The sequence below is a fragment of the Xenopus laevis genome, chromosome 7L, assembly GCF_017654675.1.
Source record: "Xenopus laevis strain J_2021 chromosome 7L, Xenopus_laevis_v10.1, whole genome shotgun sequence".
Lineage (NCBI taxonomy): Eukaryota > Metazoa > Chordata > Amphibia > Anura > Pipidae > Xenopus > Xenopus laevis.
Window position 1 is genome coordinate 83,138,319 of NC_054383.1, and position 22,750 is coordinate 83,161,068.

Consider the following 22,750-nt stretch of genomic DNA (forward strand, 5'->3'; position numbering starts at 1 on the left):
ATTTGTGCTTTTCCCTCTTGGCACATTCCTATCAGAGCTGCCTGGAGAGAAGGAGTGGCAGAAACAGTGACGGCAGATTGGCAGAGGCTGGTATAACAGGTTAGGTGAACCTGGGAAAAAAAGGTGGGGATAGTAATGGAGTTTTCTCAAAAGGACGAGAATTATTGCATATTTCTACTCTCAGCCTTTCACATTTACTTCAACAAATGGAGGGATTCTGTAACATATGCCATTCTGTAACATAAGTACCAAATGTTGATTATACTTGGTTGGAGCACTGAAAGTAAAGATAAAATAAAAATGGCTTTGGAAACTTTTCCAAAACTTTGGAATGTGAAGAACTGGGAAGGAAGATGTTGCCTAACATATGGGTAGAACAGAGAGGAATAAAGGTTGAGAAAACTATTAAGGGGGGAGAAATATAAAGCGGTCGAGGTGAAGCAGGTGGGGGGAAGAAGTATTACATGATTGTGGAAGGGAATGTGGGGGGGTGCAGTAGACATGAGAGAAATAAAGAAGTGATCTTATCTGGTTGTGGGAAGGAGGTTTTATTTGACTTGAGAAAGCAGGAGAGCAGAGGTATAAGCCGAGAATGCAGCTGGAGAGGGTTTTTTGGGATTGAGAAAGGTTTTCCTAGCAGTGAGGGAGGAGAGGATGAGCTGAGAGGGAGGGGAACAGAGGTTTCACCTGAGACAGGAGAGTTCTTTACCTGAAAGGGAGGGAGCACTGACACATTCAGACATTTCACATCAGTGCACACCATGTACCTTGCTCTGATCTGCTGACCCTGACTTCACTATCCATGGAACATCATCCGGTGAGTGTTACCATCACAAAATTTTAGCAAACCTTTGGTCTCTAAGCACTGTCTTGGACTAGTCCAGCAGTTTAGAAGTACAGTAGATAGAGTACGTGATGCTTACAACCATGTCTGCATGTAAGATACCATTCCTTTTCTATTAAAGTATTACCGGAGAAAAGGGGAAAGGAGAGATACTCAACTGCAACTATCTTTGCAAATACCTTTTAAGCACCTTAGTGCATCTTAACTCCCACAGTTTGTGTTTTCACATGAATTTCATGAAATAACATACACCAGTATTTAGCTTTGTAATTTACTAAATTTCCAGAAAAAATAAATTAATTGCACTGGTTAATAGCAAAGTTTTGCAATCTACCAGTTGTGGAACAACAACTCCCATAATCCTAGAACAGCCTTTAGTTGTTGGCATATGTTGTGGATTCACCAACAGGCAGACAGCAACAGAAACTAGGTTTAAAGCATGTAAGGGTTTATGCCTTTAAAAAAGGGCCAGAAATAATGTGATGATATTTGCTGTGCGTCTCCTTTCTTATAAGGTTCATTAAAGGCTTAAACATAAATCAACATATCAAGTTCTGCTGAATGTTAAATAGCACTATTAAACAAATTATAGCTTAGAAGACAAGTTATAGGGATCTCCTTATGCATATTCTACCCACAGCTAGTTATTACTTATTTGGTAAAGATTTTTAATTTTAATTTTTTATTTAATTTGAATCCTTGTTTAGCTCTCAGTTCTTGTGAACTACACCCCTTGTATCTCTATACAGTCAGCATGTACCTGAACAAACAGTTGAACAGTGTTGCTTTAAACTTTCCAAACATGATTTCAGTGACCTAATATCAAAGGGGGTTATGTATAGTTAGGTATAAGTATAGGAGGTTATGTATAGTTATGTATATGTGTAGGGGGTTATATATATCAGTGCTGTACTTTGCCAGCATTATATGACAACTTATTTGGGATGCTGGAATTAATTGTTTGACAAGAATGTGAGGGCAACAAAGAGGTGATGAGGGGATTTTTACCAATTACTGTTTCTTGTATAGACTTTTACTGTGCTACAGTGGTATATTAAAGGGGTGGTTCACCTTTAGTATGTTATAGAATGGCCAATTCTAAACAATCTTTTAACTGGTCTTCTTTATTTATTTTTTATGGGTTTAATTATTTGCCTTTTTCGTCGGACTCTTTCCAGCTTTCAAATGGGAGGGGGGGTACTGACACCATCTAAAAACAAATACTCTGTAAAACTAACTACAAATATATTGTAACTATGACTTTTTTACTCGTCTTTCTATTCAGGCCCTCTCCTATTAATATTCCAGTCTCTTATTCAAATCAATGCATAGTCGCGAGGATAATTTGGATACTAGCAACCAGATTGCCAAAATTAAAATTAAAAATCTGCTGAATAAAAAGCTAAATATCTCAAAAACCACAAACAATAAAAAATGAAAACCAACTGTAAATTGCCTCACAGTGATTCTCTACATTATACTGAAAGTTAAGTCAAAGGTGAACAACCCTTTTAATCCGATTGTCTACATGCTCAGGGACAGGATTATAATAAAATAACAATCCCATTAAATAAAAGACTGTGGAGCCCATGGCCAAAAAAATGCTTTTTGGCATTTGTGATTATCAGCTTCTATAGTGTACACAGCAGGATTTGTAGGAAGGCCACAAAGGCCGTGACTAGGTTTTCGGGCAGCATACCACACACTTTCCACCACATAGGGAGCTGCACAGGGACTGCGACAGGTTCAAACTCTCCTATTTTGGTGCAACTCCTGTTTCTTCACATACAGCTCAGTCCCCTATCAGCTTTATCTCTGGTGTGAATGCATGCCTGCATGTGTGTGCATGTGAGTCTGCCAGGGGAGAGGGGTGGCAGGCTAGGAAATCCAGCCCTGAGTATACAGCACTGTGAAAAGAACTACATAGTGTCTTCATTGCAGTGCCGTCAGCCAAATATAAGAGCAATATGTATCATGAAAGGCTGTAGGTGTTCAAGCAGTCTGGTACCACCCCACACCTGTCCCTTTAATGATGTTCTTAAATCTTTTGGAAAGGGTTTTTGTCTTGGAGAGCTCACCTCTATAAAAGCTACAGTTGTGGGAGGATCAGCCTGTGACACCCATGGTTTGGATAGGACACATATCCTATGCCAAACAGGGAGGTGCCAGACTGTGGAAAATATGACTAGAGGTAAATAAGACCACCATATGGGCTTTACCTTGACATGGTCTAGTGGAATGGCATTGTTATGCTTAGAAAAACATGTGAAAATGTATGCAATGGCACAGAATAAATTATTGATTAAATATGGGACCAAGGAAAGTATACTGATCAAACTCCTCTATTTTATATGTTTGTTTACCTGATCAACCACACTTCTATTACAATTTATTTTTTCATTACTTAGCTTTGAAATGCTCCCATAAACCCATTTTTATTACTGTCTTATACCTGCTCATTTGCCTTAAGCGAATGTCAGACATAATGCTGCCTCTTTCTGTCCTGGCCTGTGTATGCAGCGAAAACCTCCTCCAACAGTGCGCACAGTCCAGAAAAGTCACACCTGTGTTACAGTGCTTTCTTTATGTCTGACATCCTCCCTAAACATAACACTGTAATGAGATGAATCAGGTTCAAACCTTTCAGGTCAGCTTCCCCTTATGAGATCATAAGCAAATCAGTTCTGTGCCTGTGTTGCTCCACCAGTGCATTTCCAAACAGAAATCTTGGGCAATGAGCTACTCATGGCTTATATTAGACCCTCATCTTTTGAGTCACTGCTACTTTCCAAACCCATCAACATTTCCCTATGCAAGACAACAAAAAAATGTCCTCAGACAAAAAGTTTGTTTTAGAGTAGGACTACATAGATGTTTTCGGCACGATCCGACGTGCTGCAATAAAACGCCGGTGTCAGATCGCATGCGACAGAAATAAGGTAAGCAATGGAAATGTCCGATGAAGTTGCAGTGTTTATCCAACGTAACACAACTGTTGCATGGAGACGCAGCACGCGTTGGATCAACTCTGCGACACTATGCAACAATGCATTCACTTACCTTATTTCCGTCGCATGTTATTTGACGCCGTCGTTTGTGGCAGTGCGTCAGATCGCGCCAAAAACGTTTATCCAACGTTTTTATCCAAATAATCCACATTGTTTAAAAAAGATTTCCTTTTTCTCTGTAATAATAAAACAGTATCTTGTACTTGATCCAAACTAAGATATAATTAATCCTTATTGGAGGCAAAACCAGCCTAGTTTATTTAATGTTTACATAATTTTCTAGTAGACTATAGGTATGAAGTTCAAAATTACGGAAAGATCAGTTATGCAGAAAACCCCAGGTCCAGAGCATTCTGGATAACAGGTCCAAAACCTGTACTTGATCTATAATACAGATCCTGGAGTTTTCTGAATAAGGTGCATTTTCTTTAAAAGGAAATGGAAAGCTAAAATCACGGGGGGGGCAAATGTTAGGCCTCAGTGAATATAATCACCTACCTGATACCCCCGGGCCATTGCGTCTGTTAGCTAAAAACTGCACTGGGCCAGGGTACTTCTTATAGAGCACCACTTGCAATCTTTTTTGATTTTTCCTTCTTCATGTTGGGTGCACATGTGCAAAAATGTTAAACTTTGGTCAAACTTTTGTTTAAATTTAACACAATGGGAGATGGCACTGTGGAATTTTGGAACTTTCTGGATAAGGAGTATTCATATAATAGATCCCATACCTACAACTGACTACCCCCCATTTGTTCTGAAAGTGTAAAGTATTGGATAACCAACAACACAATTTCTGTAGCTTACGTTGTGACTAAGCAATTGACTCATACCTGGTAGAAAACACATAAAAAGATCAATTTCGTTTCAGAACTATAAAAGACAGCTGCCCTTCCCATCTGTTTTGAAACACGTTTGACTGTTTTGTCTTAGTAGTTTTGCTTGGCAATTAACATACGACTGCAGTTGCACAGATTAAGGTGAGAGAGAGAGAAGACAGTTAATACAATATTTTTAATTCATATGCGTTCACATTGAAGGAACATTATATTTAATATCTGTAAGAAATGAAGGAATATAAATTAAACCTTGCATAATTATAATCATTAATAAAGTGAAAATATGCATGAATAATGAAGCTGTCACCAAACTCCTCCTAGTATAGGAACTAACAGGGTAATGTGATTGAAGAAGCAATGTTTTCCCACATCTAGTAGACCACAGCATCAAGCAGCTGAATGTGGTTACTAGACCAGCAGCACAAGTTGCACCTTTTAAATGTACAGTATATCCCTTCAAATAAAGAGATGAAACAGTAATGAACTAGGATAAGAGTTATTAATGTACTTTAACATAAGCCTGTGATGAAGCCATTGGCTGCATACCAAATGAAGCTGGCCATGTACAGAAAGATTTCCCTGTAATGCATGTACAGTTATGGGACCTGTTATGCAAAAAGTTCAGGACCTGGGTTTTTCTAGATAAGAGGTCTTTCTATAATTTGGATCTCCATACTTTTAGTTGCTAAAAAGTTTTAGTTGGGATCAAGTATAAGGTACTGTTTTAGTAGAACAAAGAAAAAGATCATTTGAATTATTTGGTTAAAATAGAGTCTATGGGAGATGGCCTTCCCGGAATTCTAAGCCTTCTGGATAACCGGTTGCCAGATAACACACCCCGTACCAGTATCTTGTTATGAAAAATGATGATGTTCAGGCCTTCGGTAAACAATTGGATCACACTGAGGGCCCAGGCAGAAACATAAGCCTCAAAATACATGTATAACCCTGTGGGGTCTTCAGCACGACATTCTACTAATGATGAATAGCAGATATAGATCAACAACACAATTGTATTGGGCACATACTTGTATCACTAGGCTACTAATTGGTAGCTGATTTCTCTGTATGTTCACTTTTTTAAATGATCTGTAGTGTAGTATCACCTCCACATCTAACCAAAATAAAATGAGCCTCACGATCAGAGATTTCAGATAAATAACATATCCTTCTTTTATTTGGGGATTATTTTCCCCAAAAAACAGTAAAGTTTTTGAGCAGAGCCTAGTCCTGGATAATTGAATAGCTCTCTGCTAGATGGGCCAAAGAGATCAATATCTGATTGGAATGGATGCCTCAGAATAAATAAATAAATCTTTGACTAATCATAAAATGATCGATTAACTCTACTTTGCCAATGACTTTCATTGTGAGTACCAGTTACCATTCGGTAAGGACAGGACTGATCTGTTTCCCCATGTTGCTGCAGTCTGCTCCTCTTGCTAGATATTTTTAACCAGTGAAAAATGAAGACCGGAGCCAGTCCAGGATTAAGGTGGCCATGGATGTTACAATTACGATCTCTCCTGGAAAAGATCTTTCCTGGAAAGATTGTTCATTTCAGTACTAACGAGTAAAGCTGAGTGATCAGATATACAGGTAGAAACAACATCATTTTACCTGTATCTGATGGTTTAGCACTAACAATTGCCGATGTTCAGGTGCCTTCAAAGGCACGGTTGGCTCGTCTCCCACCATGCATGCACCGAATATCTTATGAAAATTAATTTTGCACGATATTATCGGTGCGTTTATGGCTACCTTAAGAAATTTTTGCTGTATGAGCAATAAGAGTGCTGACCAATAATTACTTGAACCTAAGGCAATACTATTTGGCATTGGAATCTGCAATCCTAAATTAGGTATTTCTTTAAACCTTTATGGAAATGTTTTTATTTTTCATTTGTGATGTAGAAAAAGAATATCTGTAAATTCCAGCCAACACAATGCACAATGTTGGGACTCAGAGGAATGTTCCCATTTGGCATTTTGGCATTGGAATCTGCAATCCTAAATTATGTATTTCTTTAAACCTTTATGGAAATGTTTTTATTTTTCATTTGTGATGTAGAAAAAGAATATCTGTAACTTCCAGCCAACACAATGCACAATGTTGGGACTCAGAGGAATGTTCCCATTCTAGTCTATTGCTTTTTCCAGTCTCCACTTGCTCTAGTCATTGTGATTTTAACAGATACAACTTTCTGGCAGGCTTTTGTACCGGTATATGAAAAGAGAAAACACTGTTCCCATTTAGTTTGGCAGACTTTAGATCCCATTCTTTATAGAATAGAATTCTTTATAGAAGCCATTTCACGCTAATTGATGAAGTGCATTCTGTACAAAGTAAAGCAAATTTCAATAGGTGGTAACACTCAGTTATGGTCCTGAATATGTTATAATTAATGATAACTATGTGGTTGGTTTGCATTATAATAACGTCACAATGTAATTTAATCAGCCAAAGAGGACATGTTTTTTATGGTGGGCCAAAGAAGTGTCTTATGAGCAGGGTCCTCTGATTGCATTGCTGTTTTGTAACTCTTCTTTGTTAAATTTTTGTAAGATCCCTCCATATTTGTTATAAATGAATATAAAGTGCTGCTGTCAAGCCTGGGTTAATAAGTCCAGATGGGAGGAGACAAGGAGTGATCAATAGTCCCAGATTTAGCCGGAAGCGAGGTACCAAGGAATAAGCAGAAGAATCGTCAGGGACAGGCCGAGGTCGAGGCGGGCAGAATTCGAGCGTAACCGGAAACAAGCTGGGTCGGGGGCAGGCAGATAGCAAGCGAAGTCCAATAACAGGCAGGGGTCAAGCAGGAAGAAGTCAATCAGAAGTCCGAGGAAACAAGCCGAAGGTCAAAGCCGAAATCAGAAATCAAGTCACATCCAGGAGCTAGGATTATAACCAAGCAAGGATCCTTTCCCAGAGCGTCTTTTTAAAGTAATGTTTTGGCGCCAAACGTGAGGACGCTAGCGTCATTACGCCGCACGCCGTTGCGTCAGCGGACGTTTCGTCGCCCGCGTCCACCCCGGCGCGACAGTTTTCGACGCGCCTGCGTCCGCGTCCATGTTGACGCTCGTGCACGAATGAGCCTTACATTGCCCCCCCCTGAGGGGTGGCCTCTGGACACCTCTGGATGGTTTCTCAGGATGTTTCTTGTGGAAAGCTTTGATGAGCCTCGGAGCATGGATGTTTCCTACCGGTTCCCAAGAATTTTCTTCAACCGAAAACCCCTTCCACTTGACCAGATACTGCAATTTCCCCCAACGAAGCCGAGAATCCAAAATTTGTTCTACTTCAAATTCGATCCCTTCTTGACAAACAACAGGAGGAGCAGGAACAGGATGCTGGCAGGAGAAAGGACTAGAATGAAATTTCTTCAATAAGGAGGCATGGAAAACTGGATGGATCTTCATGGATCCTGGAAGTTCTAGTTCAAAAGTGACTGGATTAATACATCTTTTAATTGGAAAAGGCCCAACAAATCTAGGGGCAAACTTCTTTGACGGATGAGGAAGGCGAAGATTGGTAGAGGCTAACCATACCTTGTCTCCTACTTGGAAGTTTGGATCTGCTCCCCGTCTTCGATCTGAAAAAACTTTAAATTGGAGTTGAGCCTTGCGGATCATGTGTTGAAGCACCTCCACATTTTCCCTCAGAAATGTAAGTCTATCCTGGACCGAAGGAAGAGATACTTCTGGAAAAAGGCCAGGAAACATGGTAGGATGAAATGCAAAATTAGAAAAGAAGGGCGTCTGTTTCGTAGATGAATGAATGGTGTTGTTGTAAGAAAATTCAGCCAGAGGAAGAATTGACACCCAATTGTCCTGCAAATAAGAAGAAAAAGACCGAATGTATTGTTCCAAAGTTTGATTAGTTCTCTCTGTTTGTCTGTTAGTCTGAGGATGGTATGCAGAGGATTTCATTAACACTATTCCCAGAGCTTTACAGAGAGCAGACCAGAATTTGGATGTAAATTGTGTGCCTCTATCCGAGATGATTTCCCGAGGCAATCCATGAAGCCGTACAATCTCCTTGACGAAAACATCCGCAGTCTCAGAAGCCGAAGGGAGATGAGAGAGAGGAACGAAATGAGCCATCTTTGTGAGACGATCCACCACCACAAAAATAGTATTATGTTTATTGGAAAGAGGAAGTTCCACAATAAAATCCATGGAAATTGAACTCCAAGGTGCCTCTGGAGGTGATAGAGGTTTCAAAAGACCCATTGGTTTGAGGTGAGAAATCTTAGACCGGGCACAATTTTCACATGAACGAACGTAAGAAATGCAGTCTTTCACCACTGATGGCCACCAAAAAAACCGTCTCACCAAATCTAACGTCTTCCTTATTCCAGAGTGACCTGCTAAAGGATGATCGTGCATAAAACTCAATGCTTCAGCCCGAAGTGAAGGAGGAACCACGATTCGTTGATTAAACAAGAGGACACCATCCTTTACATGTAACCACTTAGAATCAGGGTAATCTTCAACAGACTGCTGGGTGTCCTCCACCTTTTTGAGAAAAGAAGCTTGAAGAAGCAGAAAGTTTCCTGAATGAAGAATGGTAGCTGGAGGAGTTGTTGATTCTACTTCAGAAAATTGCCGGGAAAACGCGTCAGCCTTCACATTCTTAGAACTGGGTTTATACGTAATGTGAAACTGGAATCTTGAGAAAAACAGGGCCCAACGAGCTTGGCGAGGATTTAAGCGTTTGGCTGACCTTAAATACTCAAGATTCTTGTGATCCGTAAAAATTAAAATTGGATGTAGCACACCTTCCAATAAGTGTCTCCACTCCTCTAGAGCATACTTAATGGCCAATAACTCTCGATCACCCACACCATAATTTCTTTCAGTGGGACTGAGCTTCTTAGAAAAAAAGCAACTGGGTGAACACTGTCCTTAATTCCAGACCTTTGAGAAATAATTGCCCCAACTGCATCTTCAGAGGCGTCAACTTCAAGTAAAAAAGGCTTAGAGGGTTCAGGATGAATGAGAATTGGAGCGGAGATAAAAAGTGTCTTCAATTTCTCAAAAGCTTCTTGTGACTCCGAAGACCAAAAAAATTTTCTCTTGAGGCTGGTTAAGTCTGTGATTGGTTTAATTATGGCAGAAAATTTTTTAATGAACCTTCTATAAAAATTAGCGAAGCCCACGAATCTTTGCACCCCCTTACGATCCTTGGGAGGCGGCCACTTAAGAATTACATCCACCTTTTTTTACATCCATACAGACCCCAGAAGCAGACACAACGAAACCCAGGAATTCAATGGATGACTTTTCAAACTCACATTTAGAGGCTTTCGCATAAAGCTTATGTTTCCTTAAGCGTAACAGGACCTCTTTAACGTGTATGCGATGCTGTTCCAAGGAAGAAGAGAAAATTAAAATATCGTCCAAGTAAACGACAACAAATTGATCAAGGAGATCGCGGAAAATATCGTTTACAAAATGTTGGAACGTAGCAGGGGCATTGCAGAGACCAAATGGCATCACCGTATATTCGAAATGCCCATAACGTGAACGAAAAGCTGTCTTCCACTCATCTCCCTTGCGAATTCGAATCAAATTGTAGGCCCCTCTCAAATCCAACTTTGAAAAAATCTTAGCTTGACTCAATCTTTGGAAAAGTTCTGAAATAAGTGGTAAGGGGTATCGATTTTTGACTGTGATCTTGTTAAGATCTCTGAAGTCAATGCAGGGTCTTAAGGAATGGTCCTTTTTCTCCACAAAGAATATTCCTGCACCAGCGGGAGATGTAGAAGCTCGGATAAACCCCTTCTCCAAATTCTCGTCAATATATTTCTTCAAAGTTTGAAGTTCAGGCTCAGAAAGCGGATAGATTCTGCCAAACGGGATAGGAGCACCAGGGAGAAGATCTATAGGACAATCATAATCCCTATGAGGAGGAAGAGAATCAGCTCCCTTTTCATCGAAGACATCAAAAAACTCGTGATACACAGGAGGGACTGCTTGAATCTCACCTTTGTCCAGAAGAATGAATTCTTTCAAGGGAATATTTGATTGACAGTTTTGAAGACAAAAAGAAGAGTTAAATATTAGAGAACCGGTGTACCAGTCAATTGAAGGATTATGAAGTTTCAACCAAGGTAGACCTAGGATCACAGGAAACAACAAGGAATCCATCACATCAAACTTTATTTCTTCATAATGTTTAACATGGGAAGCAACAAAAAGTGGAGTCTCATGAAGAATTGAGCCCGAAGACATCAAGGAACCATCCGCCAGCTTAATACCGAGTGGCTGGGGCTTGGGAAGTAACGGAAGATTATGCAGTGTAGCAAAAGTCTTGTTCATAAAGCACCCACAAGCCCCAGAGTCCACAATGGCGTCAACCTCAATCTTTCTTGACCCCATCTGTAACGAAAGACGAATAGTCACAAAAGAGTTCGTTGGAATTGAAGAATTATAAACTGAAGACGATTTAGCGGATATACTACCCTTAGGACGAGTTGGGCAGCCTCGGAGGAAGTGACCGGATTGGCCACAATACAAGCACAGATTTAAACGTCTGCGACGAAGTCTCTCCTCAGCTGTCAAAGCTCCCCGGGCCACACCAATCTGCATAGGTTCAGACTCTGAAGAGATAGCAGATGGGGCTGGTTGGTGGATGGGAGGCGGAGCTACCGGGATGACCCATGAAGGAGATGGTGAAAAATTAACTGGCACCTTCTCCAGCTGCCTCTCTCGCAGTCTTCGGTCAATTTGAACCGCCAGCCGAAACAACTCTTCCAAGGTATCTGGAATACCTACTCGAGCCAACTCATCTCTAAGACCGTCAGACAGCCCAATGCGGAATTGTCTCTTTAGAGCCCTGTCATTCCATTCCGTGTCTGGGGCCCAACTCCGAAATTCAGCAATATAATCCTCCACCGGTCTCTGTTTCTGGCGAAGGGCCCCCAAGGCAATTTCTGCTGTGTCAATGCGGTGAGGATCCTCATAGATTGCACCCAAAGCCTGAATGAAAGTTTCAGTAGTAGCTAGGATAGGACTGTCCTGTTCCATCAAGCGGTGGGCCCACGCTTGGGGTTGTCCTTGTAGAAGGGTAATCATTGTTCCCACCCGAGCGTGCTGAGTAGCATACGTATTAGGCTTTAGCGTAAACAGGAGTTTGCACCCATTAATGAAAGTCCTGTAGGTGCTTCTATCCCCCGAAAACTTGTCGGGTAACGCCACTTTGGGCCAGAACCGGCCCCAAAATCCTCAGGAGACAAGAAGGAAGGACCCGAAGCAGAACGGGAATGAGTCACTGGTTCTTGCAGAGCCTGTAGTTGATAACTTGATAGCCGCCTTGTAACTCGTGGACAGCTTGAGCAAGACCTGCGATCTGCTGGGAAATAGTTTTCAGCACCGACCTCTCCTCCTTGGACTCCATCTGGGCTTGGTTATACTGTCAAGCCTGGGTTAATAAGTCCAGATGGGAGGAGACAAGGAGTGATCAATAGTCCCAGATTTAGCCGGAAGCGAGGTACCAAGGAATAAGCAGAAGAATCGTCAGGGACAGGCCGAGGTCGAGGCGGGCAGAATTCGAGCGTAACCGGAAACAAGCTGGGTCGGGGGCAGGCAGATAGCAAGCGAAGTCCAATAACAGGCAGGGGTCAAGCAGGAAGAAGTCAATCAGAAGTCCGAGGAAACAAGCCGAAGGTCAAAGCCGAAATCAGAAATCAAGTCACATCCAGGAGCTAGGATTATAACCAAGCAAGGATCCTTTCCCAGAGCGTCTTTTTAAAGTAATGTTTTGGCGCCAAACGTGAGGACGCTAGCGTCATTACGCCGCACGCCGTTGCGTCAGCGGACGTTTCGTCGCCCGCGTCCACCCCGGCGCGCGACAGTTTTCGACGCGCCTGCGTCCGCGTCCATGTTGACGCTCGTGCACGAATGAGCCGTACAGCTGCATACATAAATGACAATGAAAAAAGTACTTTATTTGGGGCAATTAAATAACAGGTGTAAAATAGAGGTAGAAGACCTGTAATAATTTAAATAATTGTTAAATAATTTAAACAATAATTAAACCAAATTTAATTATTTTAAGTCCAATAAGGATTAATTATGTCTTAGTTGGGATCAAGTACAAGGTACTTTTTTATTATTTCAGTGAAAAGGGAAATTATTTTTAAAAATGTGAATTATTTGTTTAAAATGGAGACTATGGAATATGGCTGCCCTGTAATCCGGACCTTTCTGGATGATGGGTTTCTGGATAATTGATCCCATACATGCATTACCAAAATCTAGAAACTTAAATCACATGTTTGATTTGAGAAAGCAGATCAGCAAATACTACCTGCTGATTGAATGGTATGGATAACTAGTAGGTCTGGACTAGGATTAAAAATAGGCCCTGACATGTTAGGTTCACAGAGGTCCAAACAGTCCCAACAGACCCAATAAATAATGACTGTCTATGTCATCTTACAGCAGCCCCTCTATCATTTGCCAGAAACCATAGATTGCCACCCTGGTTACTAGACCTGTAGCACGTTTCACCTGTTAATATGCCTCAGACTTCACATGTTTCTGGGTTAATTTGCATACATTATAAAGCATCAAAAGATTTTTTGTATCAAAAAATGATCATCAAATCGCAGCAGATTATCTTTTTTGCTTGTATAAGGATATAAACACACATATACTCCATGTGGCTTGTGGAAGGGAGACATATATTTACAAGACAGGGTGGGAAATTTATGACTAATTAGCAACTGGATCAGGGGTAAGATTAGCTGGAAAGGGCAGCAAGAGTATTTTTTTTGGCATTTTTAGGAAGGTACAGCAGGGGTCAGACGTGATAGATACAAATGAAAATCCAGTGATCCCAACCAGTGGCTTGTGAGCAACATGCTAGTCACCAACCCCTTTGTTGTTGATCCTAGTAGCCTCAAAGCAGAAGCTTATTTTTGAATTCATGGTTTAGAGGCAAGATTTACTGTAATTGCATAATAACAGATATACTGCCAAACAGAAGCTTCTGTAGGCTGCCAGTCCATATAAAGTTGGCCATAGACGCAAAGATCTGATCGTAGGAATCATCATACGATCGGACTTTCCTGTCTCCTGATATATATATGAATAGGTTCCACAGGGCTCATTATATTTTACATGATAAGGCCAGGTTACAGTAACAACAGTTTTGTAAACAGAGGGCTCTGCTTTCTATATAGACACGGAAAAGCACATGCCTAGGGCAGCAGCTTGAGAGGATTCCATCCAGCCTACCACCAAACACCTTGATTTTTATTTCACCAGACTTTTCTCTATCATCATCATCCTCATTTATTTATATAGATCCTCTGAAGAGCTGCTGACTTCCTACTGATTTTAAGACCTTTTGGGTTTGCAAATAAAAAGAAAAATTCATCAAAACTTTTAAATACATAGGAAATATATGGCCAATCTAGCTAAATACCTACTGTTTTTAGATAGATTTGCTGTATATTTCCAATGAATTGGAAATATTTGTAGTAAAAGGAATTTCCCTAACAGTGTTTTAATTACTATAAAAGAGGGTTTTACACTGATTAGCGTTTGTATCTCACTTTTTGTGATGGTTCCCTGGATGCTCCGTCTCTGGCACCCTATTTAGATCCAATGTATTGTGAAATGTGGGAATCACTCGCAACAGCAGGTTACCTGCAATTTTGCTGTTTATTGTGTAACCACACGACATGTTTCGGGCCTATTGGCCCTTTTTCACTTGAAAAAGGGCCAAAAGGCCCGAAACATGTAGGGGCCGATTCACTAACTTCGAGTGAAGGATTCGAAGTTAAAAAACTTTGAATTTCGAAGTTTTTTTTGGGCTACTTCGACCATCGAATGGGCTACTTCGACCTTCGACTACGACTATCGAAGGATTCGAAGTAAAAATCGTTCGACTATTCGACCATTCGATAGTCGAAGTACTGTCTCTTTAAAAAAAACTTCGACCCCCTAGTTCGCCATCTAAAAGCTACTGAAGTCAATGTTAGCCTATGGGGAAGGTCTCCATAGGCTTGCCTAACTTTTTTTGATCGAAGGATATTCCTTCGATCGTTGGATTTAAATAACACGCTTAATAACTAGGCAGATCTATGCGCCAAGAAAAACTAAAATGAGTTAAAAAGCCCAGTTTATAAAGTCTAATTTATAAAGCCTTAAGGTTTCCAAAATGTATGCTTTATAAATAACCCCAAAATATAAATGTTAACAAATACAAATCTGCCTAGAACTAAATAGGTCCTAGGGTTTTTGAAGTATATTTTAGCAGAATCAAAAGTGACACCTGGTTGTATATATCAGGCAGCAGTGTATACAGAACAGATGAACAACTCAATTCTATATTTATATACATGCATTTACAACTAATAATGTATTTGTTTCACATTACATAAGTGTTAATAATGTACAAATATAAAGCTGTTTCATGCTGAAAGGTGAAAATAGTCACTGAGCTGAGCTGTAATGCTTCTATTTCCAGCAGAGATGGGTGTGGAATCAGGGAGGAGACAGAGAAATATTAATTACAAGAGGCCTGTAATATTAAATTGATAGTACGCCTTTTTATGTGAATATTATGTAAAGGAAAGATTTAATATTACTTTTAAATGAAAATTATATGCTATGAAGTGTTTCTTGTTGATCAGAACAAGGGTTCTGCAATTTCTGGGAAATGCTTTGCTGACAAGTTACTCCATTACTCCATAGTGCTGTGAAATAACCTGACATTCTAAGCTACACTCAACCATATTCCATGTTTTTTCAGGTGTGCTTTACTGCTCCAGCCCTCTTTTATTCCTCAGAGTGTGTAGCTAGCCATCATGCAGCCAGTGCAGTTGGTCACTTTCTTTGGATAGTGTAAATGCCAGTTTCTATTTTACATACTGGCTAATATAAAAATTTTCTCAAAGGGGTTCTTCACCTTCCAAACACTTTTTTTCAGTACAGTTGTTTTCAGATTGTTCACCAGAAATAAGGCTTTTTTTCAATTACTTTCCTTTCTTTATTTTTTACCATTTTTCAAAAATTAAAGTTTAATGTTCCTGTCTCAGTAATTCAGGTGCAGATTTTGAACTGATACAATTTACTACATTAGTTGATACATTTTCAGCAGCATCTGGAGTATTAGCAACTATTGTATCAATTCTAACAGCTGAAACTTTCTGCTCAGCAGGGACAAATATAACTAATGTATAAACTTATGTAAAATGTATCAAGTAACATATCTTAAAATAAATAAATGTGAGAGAATTCAATGGTGAAAAATCCAACGCGACAAAAAAAAAATTTGTTCTGCGTCAGAATAGTTGTGCGCATAAAATTGTTGCGCATCTATATTTTTCAGACGCCCAATGACTTTTATGCATGTGGACAAAATAGTCATTTGCGTCAAAATTGTCGCAAGTCAAAAATATTTTGACGCCCATTGACTTCAATGAGTTTCGCAAATTTTTGGCGGTTTTACAATTTTTTTTCCGCCATCATCATCATCGACATTCATCAGTAGTGGTGTGCATGTAGTTACAATCCATATAATATATACAGCAAGTCTTAATGGTTTTGATCTGGATATAGTTGCCCCAAATACATTGTGTGTATGGGGGTTATTTATTAAAGTCCGAATGTCAAAAACGTGAGTTTTTTTACTATAAAATCTGAATTTTTTGTGGAAAAAAACTCAAAATTTTCAAGATTTATTAAAAAACCCAACTATTTCATACCTTTCGGGCAAAGATCTGAAAAATTCAGGCTTTCCTGGAAAATGCCTGAAATAAATTGAGCTCAATTTTATCACTGATCTGATTAAATCATGCCTTTTAAAATAATAAATAAGGTCATATCCTGGATTCTAGTTTGGTCAGACTTTTATTATTTATATACTATTTTTTGGATTTTAATAAATATGGCCCCTCATGTCAGACAATAGCACAATGCTGGCACATTATGGTTAGTGTATATTGTATGTTGGAGGGGCGTGTGATCTGCAATCTGGTGCTACCAGTTCCTGTCCTGGGTGTCATGTATGTAAGAAAGCATATAGGTTGGGCTGGTATTGCTACTTATTAAAACAAAATAGAATCATAGGAATCTAGGTAAAAAAAACCTTCACCATCATGTAAGTCAGAAACTATATGGGCAGTATTGGTCTTGCAACTGGTTTCTCAAAATGTAACCAACACAAATTAAAAGTTCAAAAATTACAAATATATAATATATGTGTATATATATATATATATATATATTGTAATAACTTTATTGTGCCAGTAATTGTGTGCATGTAACTGTTACAATTATCTAAAAAATTGCTGTACAAGATTTTGGTACACATAGGGTAATCTAATAGGTGGATTTGCAGAGATCAAAAACAATCTTGTTATGACTACTCCCTACTTTATATAATGAGTCAGAGTTTAGTACTGGCCGATAAAGAATATTTTGTCACCAGCTTACCAATTCTCCCTGCAGAGCTTGCGAAACCTCATTGTCAGGGACAGATGACTAGTTTAGAATTATGAATATTATTATTTTAGGCATAGAGCAATGCTCTTGTGTCTACAGTTGGAATTTTAAAATTCCATCCTTCATGCTAGGGATAGCAAACTTCTTATTCAGCTCTTGTTGCTGAACTTCAGACTTGAACTACAGGCTGGATATGTCAGGAATTTTCAATTATAAATAAGTGGAAAGTCTAAATTGTATGACGTACAGATGTGCCGTCTGGTAAAGTATTTTCAAATCTATGACTTTATTATTTTTTATAGGGTGTGAGGGATGCATTTGTTGCATTGTTAAATATCAAACTTCAGTTTTAGATACAGATAACATGTGTCTCTATCATGTTCCTACCCAATGCTAAATCTAAACAGTTTTCCCCATAAAAATTACTTGTTAGGGCCTTCCTTTTACCTAAATATCTAAGGGTAGAGGGACACAATGCTATTTGGGGGAGATTAGTTGCCCAGGGACAAATCACCTTTTCTTTGGGCGACGAATCTCCCTGCAATGCATTTCCACCGGCTACAATGTAAGTAGCCAGCGGGATGGCACTCAGAGCGATTCGTTAGTTGCCTCACAAGGAAATTTTGGCAAATAAAGTCGATTTAGATTCTAGCCGGCAGAAAGGCATTGGGGGCAGATAAGTCGCCCGAAGAAGAGGTGATTTGTCGCTGGGCGACTAATCTCCCCCAAATAGCATTGTGTGCCTCTACCTTAAGCCTGCAATGTAGTTTAACATCTGCCTTTATAAGTTACATAATAAAAACAGATATCTACAGTTACAAGCTTCCTTTTCTTTAATGGCAGATGATGACCTGTACAAATATAATCCCCTTTTCTGATCAGTATCTGATTAAGACCATATAGATATTACTCTGACTGGCTGGGAAATGTGTTTGACCAAAGACATGCACTGCACGTCCATTTAAATGCAGTCTACCTCCAACCACAGAGGCCTCTTCACATTATCTGACCTTTGACTTTAGACATTACTTTCAACCTTATTTGGCCATCACATGAAAGACTTTACTGGAAAAATATCTCCTTTCAAGGCTACCAGATCTTTACATGTATGGCAAACTTTAGTTGTGAGACATTACTTCTTTCATTTGCCCCATTTACAGAAGCATTCCATCATATTATTGGACATTGATAGTCCAAACCAATTAAATCCAGATAATTCCAAAGCACAGACCTACTTAACTGCCAATCAATACATGTATGTTTACTAGGTAGAATTATGTGAATACCATCTTAAATTCTCAGTAACAGTTATATGTGCTGCTACTGATCTTACCAGTCTGTCTCTTGTTGTATAATATAATCATAACTACCCAGGGAATTTGTACATGGATGAAAACCTGTGCAATGTACACCTAATTAAATGCTTTAAATGCAATTTTTTTTCTCAGACCTTCTTAAAGCTGCTGCTGGCCACTTCCCAACGTTTCTAAGGATTAGGCACACAACCAGGGTGACTTCATGATCGTGTAAAGGGGAAATTCTAGGTTTTATTTTGTATTTTCAAACTACTCTAGGAAGCTTTATGTGGCCTACTGCATAGCAAAACCCTTCAGTATATGAAATGTTCCATAGTGTCATGCAAATGTGATAATGTGTAATTTGTGCAATAATACGATACCTACAGTATATTTTTCAAATTGTTATTTATTAGACTTACTCACAGGTATGGTCATCCTCCTCTTTCTCATTCATGAACTCCGAGCTTTAATCTGCAGCTGTTGCTAGCTTGCCACAAGAAATAATTAAAGATAGAAGCATTCCAGACAACATAGACATCAAACCAGCCTTAATGGATTTACATGCTACACCATCTCTACAACAAAAATGATATATATATATCCACATAGCTACAATATACCTTTGTAACTGAGTGTGTCTAAAAAGTCCAGTTCAAATTTCTACAAACTAAAACATAGAAAAAGAAATGGGGTGATTTATTAAAGGTCAAGTTGTGTTTTCTGAGTTTTTCAAGGCTAGTTTCACTAAAAACTCGAATTTTTCAGGATAAAAAAAACCTCAAATTTTTCAAGATTTATCATGCCTTGAAGCTGCTAAAAGCTTGAATCCAAAAATACTCCAGCTAAAATCTGTTAAAGGAAAACTATACCCACAAAACGAATACGTAATATGCCAGATAGTTTACATCATATTAAGTGGCATATTAAAGAATCTTTCTAAACTGGTCTATATATTTAATTAAATATTGCCCATTTACATCTCTTGTCTTGAGCCACCATTTCGTGATGGTCTGTAAGTTTTCTTAGAGTTCTGGTCACCTGACCAGAACTCTAACTGTAACAGAAAGAAGTGTTGAAGCAAAAGACACAACTCTGTCTGTTAATTGGCTCATGTGACCTAACAAGTATAGTTTGTTTGTGTGCACCGTGAATCCTACAATCCCAGGGGACGGCCCTTATTTTTTAAAATGGCAATTTTCTATTTGTGATTACCCAATGGCACATACTACTAAAAAAGTATATTATTATGAAAATGGTTTATTTACATGAAGCAGGGTTTTACATATGAGCTGTTTTATGTAATATCTTTTTATACAGACCTACATTGTTTGGGGGGTATAAGTTTTCTATTAAAGGGATACTGTCATGGGAAAACATGTTTTTTTCCCAAAACACATCAGTTAATTATGCTGATCCAGCAGAATTCTGCACTGAAATCCATTTCTCAAAAGAGCAAATAGATTTTTTTATATTTAATTTTGAAATCTGACATGGGGCTAGACATTTTGTCAGTTTCCCAGCTGCCCCAGTCATGTGACTTGGGCCTGCACTTTAGGATGGAATTACTTTTTGGCAGGCTGTTATTTCTCCTACTTAATGCAACTGAATATGTCTCAGTGAGACTTGGCTTTTACTATTGAGTTCTGTCTTTAGATCTTCCAGGGAGCTGTTATCTGGTGTTAGGGAGCTGTTATCTGGTTACCTTCCCATTGTTCTGTTATTAGGCTGCTGGGGGGGGGAGGAGGTGATATCACTCCAACTTGCAGTACAGCAGTAAAGAGTGATTGAAGTTTATCAGAGCACAAATCACATGACTGGGGGCAGCTGGGAAATTGACAATATGTCTAGCCCCATGTCAGATTTCAAAATTTAATATAAAAACATCTGTTTGTTCTTTTGAGAAATGGATTTCAGTGCAGAATTCTGCTGGAGCAGCACTATTAACTGATTCATTTTGAAAAAACACATGTTTTCCCATGACAATATCCTTTTAAGGTTACATAGAAGTCAATGGCAGATGTCCCTTTAACCATTTAAAGATGGTTTTTGCCTTCATGGTTTTCTGTTTTTTTTACGCTGGTTTTCCATTGAAAAATCGATAAATTCAGGCTATTCTAGGTTTTTAACCTATAAACTGATAAGTTAGAGGTATTCTATTGTTTTTCCCCTATTGCATTCAATCAAGTTTTTACATTTGGATTTTTTCATAAATAAGCAAAAATTCGAGTTGTGATTTTATTCGAGGTAGAAAAAAGATCCTCACAAACCTAGCAAACTTGACCTTTGATAAATAATCCCCTAAATCTTTAATTCTTTGATATTATCGGTCAGTTATAACGAATGGGGTAAGATGGAAGGTGCAAAAAACAGGCATAAGCTGCCATATTTTTTTGCCCTGTTGTAGGTAGAGCTGACTGCCAAATCTATAGTCTTTTTAAATCCAGTCCAAAGCATGTATCTCAGAGAGCTTTTTTTGCACCCAGGGCATACATGGGCGAGGACCATTTTCTTTTCATGAATACTTCTCAATGATATCATCTTACTAAGGTTTTCATGTCTAACTTACTTTTTTTTTATCTGGTTTAAACAGCATTATGCCAATTCTCCTTATATAGCCCCTCCTAACAATCCACCTGGAAGCCATGGAACCTTCTACCAGCCATACAGCATTCAACCAGGGCCCCAACCTACCCACTATATCAATGACAGACCCCGTAAGTATGCCATATTGAATTACATTTCTACATGGTTAGAATATTAGTTACTAACTACTACTTTTTGCTTTCTTTAAGCAATAAATAAAATAAAATCGACGCAATATTGAGGGTGCACTGCCGCCATTAATAAAAGGTACTTACACAGTACACAGCAGTTGTTCCATTTATAGGTACTTGCACAGAGCGCTATAGACCACTCCATTCGAATTTTGAAGAGCCAATCAGGGTTGTGTGCTTTTACAGTAACTATATAAATAAATGTCACATGGATGTCCCCTCTGTTTTTTAACCTTAAAACAAACCACATTGCTAATGATGGCATGCAGCCGAGCAAAGACAATTATTCACTTATTGTTATCATTACTGTGTCATTTAACAAACTCTATTGATTCCTAGCAACACGCAAGTTTCCGTTTCTTTCCTTCTTTTCAAATCGTGGGATAAATGCCACCGTTCTTATCATCGGGATCATTGTGGTTGCTGGACTCGCTCTGATCACTGCATGTAAGTCAACTGCAAGTTGTTACTATTCCATTATTTGTCAATGTTTCCATGCCTTGCATGCGTTGTTCATATCCTGTACAGATCTACTGCAATCCTGCAGATGTGGCAAATGCTACTGTCATAGTTCAGCCACTGTTCAGTTATTGTTATGCATCATTTTTTAAAGCACACCTTCAATTGGGAATCAATCCATAAGCCATTATTCAAGATAGCAGCCAAGGCAACCTCATAGAGCTTATTAGGGGCATTATCTTTGAACCTCCTGCCCTGCATGTCCATTCCACAATACTGGACCTTTACTGATATGACTGCACATTAATGCAAACAGCCACCATTCATATCACAACAGAGGTGGTAGGGTATGACCGCATGAAACAGACAGCTTGTAAGTAATTAAAAGATTCATAGTGACTGCACATTCACATGTAGGGCGGGACCCCAGAACTTTAATATAGAAAGTGAGTTTATTTGTTTAAAACGTATAGCTGCCACTTTCTTATAGGCCACCATCCCTTGACATTGTTAACTCTTTGAACTAATATACTGCCCAGCCAGGTCAGTTGGGCCCCAGGTATGTTCCCAACCCTGTTCAGCCTCTGCCAGACACACATTGGCTCCACCCTTGACCAGTCAAAGCCCCATCCCTTTTCACCAACACTGGGCTCCTTATTTACATGGGCCCTGGGTTACCCCCTGCATAGGTCTAATGGGGATTTGCCACGGCACTGCCCTTATATGAGTGAGAGTCTCACAATGCATCTTGGGGTTTGTAATTTTTCATCATAAAATACTGCAACTATGAAGTTTAGGTTTGTGACTGGTGCAGTACAAATAATAGCTTCCTGCCTGTCACTTTTGTTACTGCACTATGCACTATGAAATTTGCATTTCTTTCAGATGTGACCAATAATGATGCATAGTTTGAACATTTCTGAACAATGTCACCCCAACCAGCCATAACCCATTACAAACGTATCCTGGCCCACCAGACCACACTGATGTACAGTAAATACCCGTCCCATCTCTGACATCACCAGAAAGGGCAGGCGTCAATATATAAACACAGCAACGCAATGCA

At 39.2% G+C, this 22,750-nt stretch overlaps 1 protein-coding gene across 1 annotated transcript in view; it reads left to right on the top strand.

The window, feature by feature from the left end:
- Window positions 1-556: 556 nt before the first annotated feature.
- Window positions 557-22,750, top strand: part of tmprss13.L (transmembrane serine protease 13 L homeolog) — a 33,742-nt gene continuing 11,548 nt past the window's right edge. The window contains exons 1-3 of the mRNA XM_018225861.2: window positions 557-817; window positions 21,042-21,165; window positions 21,565-21,672. Coding sequence (XP_018081350.1) covers window positions 803-817; window positions 21,042-21,165; window positions 21,565-21,672 — 247 coding nt within the window. The 5' untranslated portion in view covers window positions 557-802. The remainder of the gene's footprint in view (window positions 818-21,041; window positions 21,166-21,564; window positions 21,673-22,750) is intronic.